The following is a 17,298-nucleotide window of genomic DNA, read 5'->3' as shown; positions in this document are numbered from 1 at the left end:
ACACACACCAGGTAATCAGGAAATGGCAGACAGGAGGGGACACAGCTGGAACTAATGGACATAATGTCTGTGAAGGTTCTCAGTCATCCAGGTCATCGTAGTCAAAGGAGCTTGCAAAGAAAAGCGTCTGGACTTCTTCAAGTTGCTTGAAGACGTTTCACCTCTCATCCGAGAAGCTTCTTCAGTTCTAAGGTCAAATGGTGGAGAGTCCCAGATATAAACCTAGTGGGAGTTTCCCCCCACAGAGGGACAAAAGGACCTCCTGATGATCCTCTAATCATCTGAGCCAAGGTGTGAAATTGGGTGTGGGACCCAATCAGCCAGAGTTTCGGGTGAGTTCATTGTGAAACCTGGCCCCACCTTGTCATGCGAATTCGCATCAGGGGGTCCTTTTGTCCCTCTGTGGGGGTCACTCCCACTAGGTTTATATCTGGGACTCTCCACCATTTGACCTTAGAACTGAAGAAGCTTCTCGGGTGAGAGGTGAAACGTCTTCAAGCAACTTAAAGAAGTCCAGACGCTTTTCTTTGCAAGCTCCTTTGACTAATGGACATAACGAGACACAAACCTACAAAGTAAAACAGGAAACTCACAGACTGTTTCACAATACCAACTCTGGGACACGAACAGGACACAGAGGAGAGACAAAGGTAGGGATGATAGAAACACACAACTCAAACCCTAAGAACAAATACAAAACAGCAGAAACTGGAAAATAATAACAATAAACTCAAAACACTGGGACCCAGGACCATGACAGTTCTTCCTTATTGGAATATATTTTGTTTAAAACTGTAACTCTAACAGAGAGGGAGCATTCAAGGACGCAATTCAATATGTTGTAGCTGCTGCTTATATCCAGTATACATAATCTGTGAGTGCACTGATCATTGTTTTCAGGACATCCCAATCTTTCACAATATGCAGCTGCAGGGTTGTCACATGAATGTATAAATGGCTATAATGTTACCAAGAAAAAATAAAAGCCAGCCTCTATCTGATAGAAGTTTGTTGAAATGAGACATAGAAGACGTTTTGTGACAACAGGTGTAACCCAGCACCTTCTGGGATAAGCTGAGAGCTCTTGTGTAGCAGGCAGATCACTCAGTGTGAGGAGTGTGAGTAGGATCTCTATCACATAGAGTTAAGGAGAAAAAAGGCAAGGCTTTTATTGAAAACATCAACAATTTGCATCATCATCAAAATGCATCACTGATTTCATGAAACCAGCTGTTGTTCTTTGTGCTACAGCATGAAACGCTAACATCATGACATCATCAACACTTGACATGAAACCGGTTTTCGTTCTGTTCTGCACTCTCTGTAGGAAAGTTAAGATAATACTAAATTACTCTATTGTTACTACTACTATATTTCTGATCAAATCCTTTTTTGATTGCTGACCAATCAGAGCTCCGTATATAAATTTTTAGTTCTGAAAGCATTAATATGTCATCGAGAGCAGGACACCTGTTTGTACATGTTGACCTCAGATCAGACCTGCTTGTAGTCTGATCCTTATTCTTTCCTCTCAGAGCATTTAACTCCAATGAGCCTGTGCCTGAAATAATAAAAACTTAGACTGTCTTCAAACATTAATTTTTAAAACATCATGAAATACTTGATTATAATATTGGAAGACTGTAATATTGATCAGTCTGTTAGCTTATATAGTTAACTTTCTTTCCTTATTCAAACAGGCTAAACTTTATTAATACAGCAGATCAAATAGTTTAAAACACTCACACATTCATTCAGTTCTATTAATACTAAAGTCCCATACAGAGCTTCCTTTATAAAATCAGCGACACTGAGGTCAGTACACTTATCCATATTAGTGATTGGCCAGATGCTGCTAGCCCCACCCTCTTTTTATCTGAACATGCAGGTTTAACCCTGAGTTGACTTAATTCAAATAAATGTAATTGCTTTGCTTTTCTTTTCTTTTTGCCTGTCCTGTTTGGATCTTTAACCATCAGAATTGTTGTCTGAAGGCGAAGAAAGATGCCAAGTGGATTTACATTACCAATTGGATCATCATGGCCTTGCCATATTGGTCCATTTGATTGACCTTTATTATGATTATATATTTATTTTATTTTATTTTCAATTGTTACAGACGTGACTGGGGTATAGGACAGGGAGAAAGAAAGAGAGAGAGAGAGAAAGAAAAATAGAAGGGGGAAGAGATGGTGAGAAAGGGGGGAAGCAAAAAAAACAACAAAACAAAACACCTGGATCACCTGTATGGGGATAAGAAAAAACAGAAGAGAAAACAAACACAAAAGAACAACATAATAAACCCCCAGGCCCAGAGGCCAGAAGCCTGAGGGTTCCCCACCCCCGAGAAGAGGCCCAGACAGGCCAAAGGCGCCAGGCCCCGCCAAGCGGCCACCAGGAGTGAGCCGGTACATACATGAGCGCCCAGCCCCAGACACCAAGAACCACTGACACACCAACATCTGAGGGCATCAGCCACTGGCAGGGAGTGTGGTGAGGGGAGATAGGCTTCCATACCTCGGAGAGCCTGAGATGTTCCCAGAGAGGTGGAGTCTAAGACCCAACCTGACATATAGACATAGATGAAGAGGCACACGCGGACACAAACGTGTATTCCCACCCCCATATACACCAGCAAATACTCGGCACTCACCCGACATGGAGACAGAAACAAATAGACACACATTCACACTCCCCAAACATGCTCTATATCCCAGGTCCGGGTACACTTCGCCCCTCTGGGGGTGGGGGTACCCGGACCTGGAGATGTAACCCTTCTCTCTGGGGTGGAGGAAAGCAGACCGCCTCCTTATCTGCAGTAGTAGGGAGGCCCTGCATCTCAGACCCCAATCCGACGGCCACCACCATTAATCTGACCCACCAAGTGGAATAATCTGATTACTCAATACTTCAACTGAAATAAAAGTTAGACAAACTTGACCTGAGAGAAGAAAATAAGATTATTAAAAGTTCAGTCAACTGGACCTTTGAATTCTGTGATCTCAGAGCTACTAAAAAGAAATGTGCTGTTTTATTTTAGCAACTTTTAGCAACTTGAACAAACTCAACTGTTCATGTTGGGTTCCTCTGAAATAAAATTAGGTTCATTAGGATTAGGTCTGGGTTTCCTCTGATCAGGTTTTTTGATCTTCTGCTGTTTTTAGATCAGAGCTCCTGACCCTCAGGTTTTATAGGTTTGGTCTAATCACTGGGGATTCTGGTTTTCTTATTAACATCATGTCATTGCAGCAAATAAACAGTAGAATCCAAAACCCTTCAGATCCAGAGACGATGATGTTGTAACACTCTGATCCTGATTCACTCTGTTTCCTCAGTTCTAAATATCCTCTCATGTTTTATAGATCTAAGACATCTGTTCAGGAGCAGCTGTTAGACCTGTTGGATGATTTGGGAGAGGAGGAGCTGAAACTTTTTCACTGGTACCTGCAGAATGTGCCTGTAGGTGATTTTCCAACCATGAAAAAAAGTCATCTGGAGAAAGCAAGCAGAAGGAGAACAGTGGATCTTATGGTGGCGACATATACTGACAATGTGATGGAGGTGGCCAGATTAATTTTAGAGATGACAAAGGAAGGTCAGTATAAAAAAAAAACACCTGGTCCAGTCTACAGACACAACTGTTTGAGTTATTTTACAAAATGTCTTTCAGAGCAGTTTCAGTTTGACTTTATTTTCTTAAACTTGTTTTTTCTCCACAGCTGATATTTGTGAACAAAAGAAAAACATTTTCAGGGTTTTTTTTTATTTCCTGGAGTCAAGTCATTTAAGTTTTTACTTCTAAAATGGCAAAATGATTTAAAATGCAACTGAACAGGATATTGCTCAGCATCAGCAGCTTCAGCAACACATAGGTATTCAGTAGATTGTCTGAGGAGACATCTGAAAGATCAGCACAGAGTTACTTATTGTGAATTGCCAGATTAAATGTGTTGGTTATAGTGAACACTTTATCAACTTTATCACAAAAACCTCAGGCCCCTTCTCCATTTCCCTTTACTTGGTCCCCACAGGGCTGGGAATTAGAGTCACACCCACCTTTGACCAGATGTATAAAATTAATTTTAGCCCCCTATTTTAGCAGGTCAAATTAGATTTGGAGAGACTATAATCCTTACATCTATCTTGGCTCGGGCATATCGCTCTTCTGAAATACAGATGGTTCCGACGCTCTTCACAAACAAAACTATTCAAACTCTAAAAGGCTGGTTTAGCTCCTTTATTTGGGCAGGGAGGAAACCGTGTCTTAATAATAATAATAGATACTTTATTGATCCCCATGGGGAAATTACTTGTTCTTCTCTGCATTTGACCCATTCACTCAGTGAAGCAGTGGGCAGCCACTAAGCAGGCGCCCGGGGAGCAGTGTGTAGGGACGGTATCTTGCTCAGGGGTACCTCAGGGTAGCCATTAAGTGGATTTGAACCCCCGACCTTCCGATCATGGGGCGACCACTTTACCTACTGAGCTATCCCTATCCCTTAAAATATCCACATTATGTCTTTCATCCTCAAAGGGGGGCCTTGATTTCCCAGATATAAGGAAGTATCAGCTGAGCACCCATATGCATATAGCTGCCGATTGGGTACAACAGCCTGCTCCTGTGTGGTTGGATATTGGGAGCTCCAACTTCCCTTTTAAAAATATTGCTTTTTGTGGGAAAACTGAAGACCTTAAGGATGTTCTGTAGCAACCTACTCACACATGATCCCCCAGGGATCAATAAAGTATTCTGATTCTGATTATCTACTGTTAGAGCTTAGCGAATGGTTCAAAAACTAGAAGGAAGGGCTCACTTAACATCTCTTTTCACTCCCTTTTCCAATTTTCCTCTCTTTCTGGACCACCGACCCCGGCTTTTGGAACTGGGCTGCCAATGGTTTTTCTACCTTTTCTGACTTAATGGACAGAAAAGGAATTACATATAGAGATGAGTGACGAAGTCTGGGAGAATGCTAAATCTCTAAGCGTCTGTAATAAAGTAAAGGCAATCCAAATTAACATTGTACACAGAGCTCACATATCACCTTGTCAACACCATAAATACAATTCAGACCTTTCTCTGCTGTACCCTAAATGTAAAATAGAGGAGGGCAACCTCACGCACTGATCTATGATCTTGCGGGAAAATACAACAATTTTGGTTTGTCATAAAGTGTGAACTGGATAAGATCTTCACCACTGACAATGAATGTAATCCATTGTGTATGCTACTTGAATAGAATAGAATAGAATTCAACTTTATTGTCATTGCACAGGTACAGGGCAACGAAATGCAGTTTGCATCCATCCAGAAGTGCTTAGTGATATAGATATATTACAATATATATTAGCAATAATATAGATATGTGAGTATATTACAGAAATGGGTCTACTTTGTTATAATGTACACGGTATGAAGTATGTTGTGAATATTCTATAACTATAAGTATGTACAGGCTGTAGTGAGTACAAGCTATGTACAGGATATGAACAGGATATAAATATGAAAAACTATACAGAATATGAAATAAATAACTTTACAGAATCTGAGATATACAGCTATACAGAAATGGGAACTATGCAAGTTGTAAACAGTTGTAGGATTAAAGATTATCGAATGTACAGAATGATTATTTACACAGAGCTATACAGTAGTGCAGTTAAGGTAAGTGAGGGTGTAGATAGTTTCTACAGAGGCTATATAAAGTGCTAGTGGTTGTGAGTGGTGGTTCACTCCATGTTATTATTGTGTTTGAGGGTACAGTTGTCCATTGTGGGTGTGTGTATGTTCAGTCCATGTGTTAACGTGGGTCAGATGTCAGGAGGCAGAGTTCAGGAGTCTGACAGCTGTGGGGAAGAAGCTGTTCCGGTACCTGGTGGTCTTAGTCCGGAGGCTCCTGTGGCGCCTCCCAGAGGGCAGGAGGGTGAAGAGTCCATGTGATGGGTGACTGGGGTCTTTGATGATTTTCCCAGCCCTTTTCAGACACCGCTTCCTGTAGATGTCTTTTATGGCAGGAAGTGGTGCTCCGGCGATGCGCTGGGCAGTTTTCACGACCCTCTGCAACGCCTTCCGGTCCGAGGCAGAGCAGTTCCCGTACCAGACTGTTATACAGTTGGTCAGGATGCTCTCGATGGTGCAGCGATAGAAGTTCACCAGGATGTCTGAGGACAGGTGGTTCTTCCTCAGAGTCCTCAAGAAGAAGAGGCGCTGGTGAGCCTTCTTGACCAGCTTGGAGCAGTTGGTCGTCCAGGTGAGATCCTCGGAGATGTGGACTCCCAGGAACTTGAAGCTGCTCACACGCTCCACAGCCGTCCCCTTAATGTGGATGGGTGGATGTGGGTCAGCATTCCTCCTGTAGTCCACGATGAGCTCCTTGGTCTTCTCGGTGTTAAGCAGCAGGTTGTTTGTGTCGCACCACTCAGCCAGACGATCCACCTCCTCCCTGTAGGCGGCCTCATCGTTGTCACTGATGAGGCCAATCACCGTGGTGTCATCTGCAAACTTAATGATGGTGTTGGAACCATCAGCAGGTCTGCAGTCGTGGGTGAAGAGGGAGTAGAGGAAAGGGCTCATCACACAGCCTTGTGGTACACCGGTGTTCATTGTGATGGTAGATGAGCAGCGGTTATCCAGCCGGACATGTTGGGGGCGGTTGGTCAGGAAGTCCAGTAACCATTTGCAGATGAGGGAACTGATGCCCAGGTCTGTCAGTGTCCTGATGAGTTGTGAGGGGTGGATTGTATTGAATGCTGAACTGAAGTCTATAAACAGCATTCTGGCGTAGGTGTTGTTGTTGTCCAGGTGTGAGAGGACAGAGTGCAGTGCGATGGAGACTGCATCCTCTGTGCTCCTGTTCTGGCGGTATGCGAATTGGTGGGGGTCCAGGGTGGGGGGGAGACAGGATTTGAAGTGTGCTAGGACCAGCTGCTCTAAGCACTTAGTGATGATGGGGGTGAGTGCTACTGGGCGGTAGTCATTGAGGAAAGATGGGTTGGAGTTTTTGGGTATCGGGACGATGGAGGTGGATTTGAAGCAGGCCGGTACCACAGCGTGGGCCAAGGACAGGTTGCATATGTCTGTCAGCACTCCTGCAAGCTCCCCAGAACACGCTCTGAGAACACACCCGGGGATGCCATCAGGACCTGCAGCCTTGTGGACATTGATCCTGCTCAGCACTGCTCCTACATCGGTGGGGGAGAGAGTCAGAGGTTGGTGGTCTGGCGTCATGTCTGCTTTGGTTGTGGTTGTGGGGTTCCCTCGCTCAAAACGAGCATAAAAGTTGTTGAGCTCGTTGAGGAAGGAGACATCAGAGGATGCGGGGGAGGGTTTGGTGGTCCTGTAGTCTGTGATGGTCTGGAGTCCTTGCCACATGCGTCGGGGGTTGGAGTTGGAGAAGTGTTCTTCTACCTTCTTTTGTAATGGTGTTTGGCTTTTTTGATGCCCTTCTTTAGATTAGCCCTGGCTGTGCTGTAGGCGTGTGCATCTCCTGACCTAAAGGCGGTGTTGCGGGCCTTCAGGAGGAGACGAACATCCCGGTTCATCCAAGGCTTCTGGTTGGGGTACATGGTGATCCGTTTCTGGGTGGTGACACTGTCTGTGGTTTTGGAGATGTAATCCAGTACAGATGAGGCGTACTGGTCCAGGTCTGTGTGGGTGAACATATTCCAGTCTGTGTTTTTAAATCTGTCCTGGAGCACTGCCTCTGTCCCCTCTGGCCACACTTTAATTGTCCTCACAGCAGGCTTCACACGTTGGATGAGTGGTGAATACCGAGGTGTGAGGAACAGGGAGAGATGGTCCGATTGTCCAATGTGGGGGAGGGGTGTGGCTTTACTTGGAGTGGCGAATGACAAAATCAGGGGGAAGTTTAGAAAGCAGCTCAACAGGCTGTTAAAGTTCTTTGCGAGGAAATGTGTCCTTTTGAACTGGATCAAGGACACGGCCCCATCTAAGACTCAATGGCACTGGATAGTACTGGAACATGTGTCACTAGATTTCCTAACATGTAAGTTACATACTAGGGGAAAGAAGTTTCATAAAATATGGATACCATTTATGGCATATGCCGGTTTGCTGAAAAGGCTGCTGCTATTTTACATATGAGTATAGCTAACTGTATCTCATAATCAAAGTGTCTGGATCTTTATTTATTTGTATTCTTGAGCCAGGTTGTCTGTTTTGTGTGTTCTGTTGGTTTTGTTTTGTTTAATGGCGGTGTTATTGTAAAAGTTTAAAACTCAATAAATACATGGAAGAAAAACAAATATGTGAGAGCAGCACAGTGATGCTGACTGCACTCCTCTCTCCTCATGACTCTGCCTCTCCTTCTCTAAATTCATCTCAGGTGTGAGGGACTAAGACACTATGTGAGGAAGTGAGGAGAGGAACTGAGGATGCACAATCTGAGATATAAAACAGGGGTGTGTTACCCCAGCTTTCAGTACTTGCAGCACATACACTACCTTTAGTAAACTGTGAAATAATGAATCATCAGTTACCTGAATGTGTGGGCAGCAGCAACAAACAGGACCTCAGTAACCTGTACATGACATCTGACCAAGTAACACATCTGACTGACCTTTGCTGCCCAGTAACTTATACTACCTCAATATTTTTTCATATACATATGTGGTGGGGCGTGGTCTGCGGTGCCGTGCGGACGCACCTGCACGGCATCCGCAATCACGCCCGCTGTGTTAAAACACGGGGACTCAGGGGTTGGTGTGGTTGTGGTGTGACGTGAATTAAATACAGATGGCTCTGAACGGTGCTCCGTGGTCCCGCCGTGCCTTATTCACGCCACAACATACATAAAATTACAAAGTAAATATCACAGAGCACTTTTAATCTGGGGAAAAGAGACTAACTGTAAAAAACAACAACTGTCACGGTTGTTAAAGAGTGGACTCAGGCGCGGAGCTCAGAAATAATGACAGTGCATTTATTTACAGTGCAGCAAGGTGACAACAGTTAAACTGTGCAACAATGGTGATAGTGCGTCCCTCCTTCTGTGTAAGCCCGTGCGTGGTAGTGAGTGCCCGTCTCTCCTCCAAGTGCTTCCTTAGTGTCCGTAAATCCTCCGTCAATCCCTGGGTGAACACACACACACGCACACACACACACACACACACACACACACACACACACACACACACACACACACACACACACACACACACGACAGCAGAATGAGTACGAAGATCAGACAGCACTACAATAACATTAGCGACTCAAAAACACTACCAGGCTTAGTGCAATACTCCAGCGCTGTCTGTCGCTCAGCCACACCATTAAGTAGCCCTGCTGAAGATGCTAGTTGATTGGCAGCAGCTGGTGGATTGACTGCAGGTGCGGCAGCTCCGGGCGACAGCACTTCCGGGTCGGAGGTAGCCTGTTGCTAGGTTACCTCCTAACACATCACAGCGGAGCCGGAGGGGAAGACAGGGCGATAGGAGAGACACATACACACGCACACAGATATACACACACTGGCAGGTCGACCGGTCAGGGCGCCGTCAGATCCTGACAACAACAACAAAATAAACCAAAACATATACCTCACATTATGTGATATCTCATGTTTGTTTTTTGGCTGCAGCCTTTTTCCTTCTTAATGATATGTTAAAGTTTGTACACTCCCATTTAGTGTCTGCACTAAACTCACGTCTTTATATTTGCTGCATATATACATAAAATTTAACTGAATGAGGTAAAGTCCTTCACCTTAACCATCAAATTGGTTCACATACTTCAAACCTACACTCAGTGTATGACTCGCTACCTTCGTGGCTTGTGGACAAGCAGTTACAATGATTTGATAATTATTAATTAAAATAATTCAAATGAGTTCATAACTGTAACTTAAAATGTGATAATGATCTGAGTGCATATTCAGATAGATTCATGTATAAATGCAGGTGAATTACTTTTTCCTTCACCTCTACAGGCAAAGATCTAATTGTCGGTTGTTGTTTCATTCAGACTCTCTTCAGGCCTGTCAGCTCAAACTCAAGTCAGACCTGAAGAAGAAGTTCCAGTGTGTGTTTGAGGGCATCGCTAAAGCAGGAAACCCGACCCTCCTGAGTCAGATCTACACAGAGCTCTACATCACAGAGGGAGAGACTGCAGAGGTCAATGATGAACATGAGGTCAGACAGATTGAAACAGCATCCAGGAAACCAGACAGACCAGAAACTACAATCAGACAAGAAGACATCTTTAAACTCCCACCTGGAAGAGATAAACCAATCAGAACAGTGCTGACAAAGGGAATGGCTGGCATTGGGAAAACAGTCTTAACACAGAAATACAGCCTGGACTGGGCTGAAGACAAAGCCAACCAGGACTTCCAGTTCATATTTCCATTCACTTTCAGAGAGCTGAATGTGCTGAAAGAGGAAAAGTTCAGCTTGGTGGGACTTGTTCATCACTTCTTTACTGAAACCAAAGAAGCAGGAATCTGCAGCTTTGAAGACTTCCAGGTTGTGTTCATCTTTGATGGTCTGGATGAGTGTCGACTTCCTCTGGACTTCCACAAAACTACAATCCTAACTGATCCTAGAAAGTCCACCTCAGTGGATGTGCTGCTGATAAACCTCATCAGGGGGAAACTGCTTCCCTCTGCTCGCCTCTGGATAACCACACGACCTGCAGCAGCCAATCAGATCCCTCCTAAATGTGTTGGCTTGGTGACAGAGGTCAGAGGGTTCACTGACCCACAGAAGGAGGAGTACTTCAGGAAGAGATTCAGAGATGAGGAGCAGGCCAGCAGGATCATCTCCCACATCAAGACATCACGAAGGCTCCACATCATGTGCCACATCCCAGTCTTCTGCTGGATCACTGCTACAGTTCTGGAGGATGTGCTGGAAACCAGAGAGGGAGGACAGCTGCCCAAGACCCTGACTGAGATTTACATCCACTTCCTGGTGGTTCAGGCCAAAGTGAAGAGGGTCAAGTATGATGGAGGAGCTGAGACAGATCCACACTGGAGTCCAGAGAGCAGGAAGATGATGGAGTCTCTGGGAAAACTGGCCTTTGATCAGCTGCAGAAAGGAAACCTGATCTTCTATGAATCAGACCTGGCAGAGTGTGGCATCGATATCAGAGCAGCCTCAGTGTACCCAGGAGTGTTCACACAGATCTTTAAAGAGGAGAGAGGACTGTACCAGGACAAGGTGTTCTGCTTCATCCATCTGAGTGTTCAGGAGTTTCTGGCTGCTCTTCATGTCTATCTGACCTTCATCAACTCTGGAGTCAATCTGCTTAAGAAACAATCTCCTCGCTTTAAAATCTTCCAGAAAACACTTACTGTAAATGACTTCTACCAGAGTGCTGTGGACAAAGCCTTAGAGAGTCCAAATGGACACCTGGACTTGTTCCTCCGCTTCCTCCTGGGTCTTTCACTGCAGACCAATCAGACTCTCCTACGAGGTCTGCTGACACAGACAGGAAGTAGCTCACAGACCAATGAGGAAACAGTCCAGTACATCAAGAAGAAGCTCGGTGACGATCTGTCTGCAGAGAAAAGCATCAATCTGTTCCACTGTCTGAATGAACTGGATGATCGTTCTCTAGTGGAGGAGATCCAACAGTCCCTGAGTTCAGGACGTCTCTACACAGATCAACTGTCTCCTGCTCAGTGGTCGGCTCTGGTCTTCGTCTTACTGTCATCAGATCTTGCTGTGTTTGACCTGCAGAAATACTCCCATTCAGAGGAGGCTTTTCTAAAGCTGCTGCCAGTGGTCAAAGCCTCCAAGAAAGTGCTGTAAGTGAATCTATGAACAAATATGTTTAATAATGCTAGATGAAGAAAATAATATGTCTCCATTGTTATTTTTCCTCAGGCTGAGAGATTGTAAACTCTCAAAAAGAAGCTTTGAAGCTTTGTCTGAAATTCTCAGCTCCCCATCCAATCATCTGAGAGAGCTGGACCTGAGCTCGAACTACCTGCAGGATTCAGGATTGGATTTGCTTTGTGTTGGACTAAAGAGTCCTGACTGTAAACTTGAAACTCTCAGGTAAGGATACAGACTTTTTGACACTTTTCGACTCTTAAATCTGTAAGTTTATCTTGATGAGAATGTTCAAAATCAGCACAGTTTTCCTTTTAAGTTCCTGAGTTTATATTTTTAACTGTCAGGTTGTCTGGACAGATGTTTTTATTCTTTTTTATTACTTGTCCCTAAAGTCAGAACTAAACTCACATTTAGATAACTTCCTGTTACTGGAGCAGCCTTCCTGAAGACAGCAGAGTGTTTTCATGCTTTTAAAGTCAAACTCAACTTTCTGACCTGGCTTTCATTTATTATTTACTTTCATTTATTTATATACACTGCTCAAAAAAATAAAGGGAACACTATATAACTCCAAGTCAATCACACTTCAGTGAAATCAAACTGTCAATCAGTGTTGCTTTCTAAGTGGACAATCAATTTCACATGCTGTTGTGCAAATGGAATCGACAACAGGTTTCAGCTTCAGTTTTATTTGTCATATGCAAGTTAGCACAGGGTCAACATTGCAATGAAATGTATTTGACGAGCAGCAGACAGTCACTCAGCAGGATAATACGTAAAAGAAACAGTAAGAGCAAAATGTTTATAAAATATAGTAATGAACAGACTATATACATATATACATACATAGATAGATAGATATAGATATATACCCATGTATATACACTCAACAAAAATATAAACGCAACACCTTTGTTACTGCTCCCATTCCCCATGGGATGGACGTAGAGACCTAAAATTCATTCCAGATACACAATATAACCATCCCTCCCAAACAGTGGTCACAAATCAGTCCAAATGTGTGGTAGTGGGCACATCTGCTATATTGAGATAATCCATCCCACCTCACAGGTGTGCCACATCAGGATGCTGATCTGACATCATGAGTAGTGCACAGGTGTACCTCAGACTGCCCACAACAAAAGGCCACCCTGGAATGTGCAGTTTTTTGTTCTATTGGGGGTCTGGGGACCCAGAACCGGTCAGTATCTGGTGTGACCACCATTTGCCTCATGCAGTGCAACACATCGTCGCATGGAGTCTATCAGATTGTCAATTGTGGCCTCAATATAGCAGATGTGCCCACTACCACACATTTGGACTGATTTGTGACCACTGTTTGGGAGGGATGGTTATATTGTGTATCTGGAATGAATTTTAGGTCTCTACGTCCATCCCATGGGGAATGGGAGCAGTAACAAAGGTGTTGCGTTTATATTTTTGTTGAGTGTATATAAATATGGTTTTAGTGATGGTATCGTCTATGCATTTTCCAATATATCCAATGATGAGTCTGTGAGTTCATTGATGTTGCCATCAGCTACATCCACAAATATCTGCCAGTCAGTTGTCTCAAAGCAGTCCTGCAGGACCTCCTCAGCCTCACTGTCCCATTTGTAGATGACCCTGGAAACTGTTTTTTCCTGTTTGAGCCTTTGTCTGTATGCAGGCAGCAGCAGTAGGAACAATGGTCTGCCTTGCCAAAAGCTGGGCAGGGGAGGGGTTTGTAGCACTCTTTCAATCGTCCAGTGTTTGATCACCTCTTGTGGGGAAGGAGATGTGCTGATAGTATTTGGGGAGAACTTTCCTCATGCTGGCTCTGTTGAAGTCTCCCAGCACAATAAAGGCAGCTTCAGGATTTTGGTTTTGATGTCCAATAATGTCATACAGTTCATCTATAGCTATAGATTTATCAGCATGTGGGGGAATGTAAACAGCTGAAAGGAGAACTGAGCTGAACTCCCTCGGGAGGTAAAAAGGTCTGACTTTGGTCAGTAGCTTGAGGCTCTGAGAGCAGTAAGTTTTTAAAATACACACATCTCTAGCCCACAAAGAGTTAACAATAAAGCACACCCCTCCTCCCCTTTTCTTGCCTGAGTCCTTCGTTCGGTCTCCCCGGTAAACAGTGAATCCATCCGGCGTGAACTTATACAAGATGCAGCAAGATATTAAAAAAACGTTTGATTATAAAATCGACTATATTGGATTGATATCGATATGGGACATAAAAAGTGGCATCGTTCCATCTCTGCTTTGATTAGAGACACAGCTCTGTGTTTTCCAATTTGTCATCATTTTAAAAAGTTTACATTTCTTCAGGGTTGAACAGCAGAAATGAGACTTTCCTGTCAGAGGTCCTTTTTGAAAAAATGAGGTGAATCAACCATGAAAACCATGAAGCAACATGTGAACGTGAGCCGATGCTGCTGAAGGGAAGCAAAGTTACAGAGGTTTGATTACAGACACAGCTGAGAGTTTGTAATCTGTCATCATTTTAAAGAGTTTCCATGGAACAGCAGAAATGAGGCTTTACTGTCAGAGGCCGACAGCACTGAACACAACAGCAGACTGGTGGCTAATAAACAGTGAATGATGCAGAAACAGATGTTTGAAGCTGTTCTTGGAGTACACTGAGAGAGAGAGAGCTGTGCAGGCAGCAACAGCCAAAGTCAGAGAGAATTCATGAGCATATTTATCAAACGTGAAGCAGAGTTTGGATCTTCTTCTGCTGCTGCTTCACTCAGTTTTGGTTGGAGACAGATGAAACCTGCAGCTTCAGGATCTGTGAGCTGTCCGCTTTCAGCCCGACGGCGTGTCCGTGTACGTGCCGTCGAGTGAACGATCCACGCTCTGTGTTTCCATCTTTGTGTGTTTAGCTGCTCTCATTTACTGTTTTATCTGTTTGCTGCTTGTTGAAATAGTTTGTGAGCTTTAAGCTGAGATTCTGGCAAAATACATTAATATTAAACATCGATTCAGGATTGAATGAATCAACATCGCTTTATTCAAATTAAAACCATTTAAATGGGAACATGAATTTTTTACAGCCGCCTCTAATGCTGGGTAATGTCAGCTGGTCCATGTGCAGCTGGCTGTGAGGCTCAGGGAGCGTCTACAAAGTGCAACACTGAAAGAACATCATCCATAAATATTGAGTAATAACTGGACTCTCATACAGCGAGACTCAAATGCCTTTAAACATCAGCTTATCCTGCTGATCCAAGTCCAACACTGAGTTTGTAAAAACATGTTTGTCAATCATTTTGTTGGTTTCTGAGGAAAATGATTCAATAACTTGCTGCTAATACACAACATTTCATCATATTTCCTCATAACCCTCTTTTGTCTGACCATTTGATCCCATTTGAATTTGCAATAAAGGATCCACAGAGTTTGGTGACAATGATGACAGTAGATGTTTGTGTGAAAGTGCTGGAAGCAAATGAGTGTGTGATGTTCTTTCAGTGTTGCACTTTGTAGACGCTCCCTGAGCACTGGTCTCACAGCCAGCTGCACATAGAGACCAGTGTTGTTAGTCCAGGTCAGAAGATGACTTGTTGGAATGAAAATGAGCTTGTAGTTTGTCTGCTTTAATAATGTGACTGGAAAAAGGTGTTGGACTTCAAATATGTCCATTTCTGTCACACTTCACCTTTAAAAGTGAAGCCATGTGGTTCCTGGAAGGAAAAACACGACTTTTTCAAGGCTTTGTCCTGTTTTTATGAGAAATGTACGACTTTAATGTGAAACATTCAGAGTTTTTTCTCTTGTTGTGTTTGTTTGAAGCTGCTTCCTGTTGGCTTCAGCTGTTTGGAGTTTCCATTTTCTAAACTTCTACATTCTGAACCTTCTTCAGCTCTGAACAGATGATGAAACACTGAATGATTTCAAGCTCTTTGTCTAATAAACTTACATCTTTCATTCTTTATACAGATTGGAGGACTGTGGTTTGTCAGAGATCAGCTGTGATTATCTGGCAGCAGCACTGAAGTCCAACCCCTCCCATCTGAGACAGCTGGATCTGAGCAACAACAAGCTGCAGGATCCAGATGTGAAGCAGCTGTCTGATCTTCAGCAGAGTCCAGACTACAGACTGGAGTTTCTGAGGTCAGTAGAGTGATGGAGTGAGTGGGTGGTGCTGTCAGCAGTATTGTACTAAACACAGTCAGTATGAAACAAAGATCCAGTGTTTCCTGTAAAGCTGCAGCTTCTCAGTGAAGCTGTGAGAGGAGAACGGTGACAGGCTTCAGGATTGGACACAAACACTTCCTGTTTCTCACCTTTATGGTCACCATAGTAACGGCTGACACGCTCTGATCAAACACTGTCAACAGCCAATCAGCTCTCTGAACAAAGCAGCACGCAGACCAATGACTGCATTCATTTCCAGGTTTAAAGCAGTGAAGATCACAGTCTGTAGGTGAGGAAGAACTTAGTGAGAGCAGATGTTTGGATGGAGTTCCTCCAGTGAACAGCTGGAACCGTCCATCTGGATTGTTGGGCTTGTTGTTGGGGTTCCTACAGAGCTCAGAGTGGACACACCAAGGTTCTTCTAATGAATGAAAGTCCAAACTCAGACTAGGAGGGAAAAACATCTTCATCAACTTCAATAAAAATCCAAAGATTAGAGAAAGTGAAGCAACAATGAGTCCTAGTACAGTCCCAGCACTGACGTCCCTGCTGCTCTTTATACTGGATGTGCTGCATCACTGACTGACAGCTGATGAAGAGTCTCTGGAAACACTCGTTTATCTCCTCTGCTCTTCCTCCTTCTCTGTACAGGTGGAGGCGATGATGGTAAACAGGACGGTGTGTGTGCTGAGAGAGGAGCAGCTGTGTCCTGATGATCCAGAGAGGTTGAAGCAGCAGCAGCTTGTGTGTAGAGACGCTCTGACTGGGCCATGTTACTGGGAGGTGGAGAGGAGAGCTTCATCCAGCAGTGACTGACAGAGGAATGAAGTGCAGATGACTGTCAGTGCTGCAGAGTGAACTGCTCTGAGAACAGCTCCACTGTCAGACACAATGTAGAGTCCAGCATCAGCCCTGTGTGTCCCTCTGGATCTGACAGGATCATCAGTGTATCTGGACTGCTCTGCTGCTGCTCTGTCCTTCTACAGTCTCTGCACAGTCTCTGTCTCACTCTGGAAAGATTTTACAACTTGTGTATTACAGAACATTAATATAATATTCAAACATGTGATCTTCTCTTTATTTCTGAGTCTTTACCAAATAAAGAAAAACCAAACTAACAAACAGAACCTGTCGTGTCCTTTTTCACCACATCTGTGAATCTTTTCTGTTTCCCTCTTTTCCTCCTTCCTGCAGCTCCATCTTCATCATTCTGTGTCCAGTATATGTGAACATGTCCAAAGCATCTGAGCCTCATGTTGCCCGTTTGTGTGAGTTACGCCTGTTGTTGTGTTGTGGTGTATAAATCAGGGGCAGGAGACAGCGCTGGATCTCTGAGTTCTTTACGGCCAATTTCTGCAACATCTGCAA

General features: G+C 43.9%; 1 protein-coding gene across 1 annotated transcript; it reads left to right on the top strand.

The window, feature by feature from the left end:
- The first annotated feature begins 493 nt into the window (after nt 1-493).
- LOC147321529 (protein NLRC3-like) lies at nt 494-17,051 on the top strand. Its single transcript, XM_086305518.1, has 5 exons — nt 494-3,595; nt 9,983-11,768; nt 11,848-12,021; nt 15,733-15,906; nt 16,582-17,051. The coding sequence occupies exons 1-5, from the start codon at nt 3,352-3,354 to the stop codon at nt 16,592-16,594; spliced, it is 2,391 nt and encodes a 796-aa protein (XP_086161644.1). The 5' UTR covers nt 494-3,351; the 3' UTR covers nt 16,595-17,051.
- The last annotated feature ends 247 nt before the right edge of the window (nt 17,052-17,298 follow it).

This window comes from Aulonocara sp. 'chitande type north' Nkhata Bay, linkage group LG9, assembly GCF_057382095.1.
Source record: "Aulonocara sp. 'chitande type north' Nkhata Bay isolate Kocher_YH1m ecotype deep benthic linkage group LG9, A_spYH_male_GT1.1, whole genome shotgun sequence".
NCBI classification, from domain to species: Eukaryota; Metazoa; Chordata; class Actinopteri; order Cichliformes; family Cichlidae; genus Aulonocara; species Aulonocara sp. 'chitande type north' Nkhata Bay.
Note: the sequence above shows the minus strand (reverse complement) of the source record. Positions and strands in the feature narration are given on the sequence as shown.

What these genes read in the sequence shown, in the direction of transcription:
- LOC147321529 (XM_086305518.1), top strand. Translation starts at nt 3,352, where the DNA reads ATGTTTTATAGATCTAAGACATCTGTTCAGGAGCAGCTGTTAGACCTG. An exon ending in TTTAGAGATGACAAAGGAAG is followed by an intron (nt 3,596 to 9,982) that starts GTCAGTATAAAA and finishes TGTTTCATTCAG; the next exon opens with ACTCTCTTCAGGCCTGTCAG. An exon ending in AAAGCCTCCAAGAAAGTGCT is followed by an intron (nt 11,769 to 11,847) that starts GTAAGTGAATCT and finishes ATTTTTCCTCAG; the next exon opens with GCTGAGAGATTGTAAACTCT.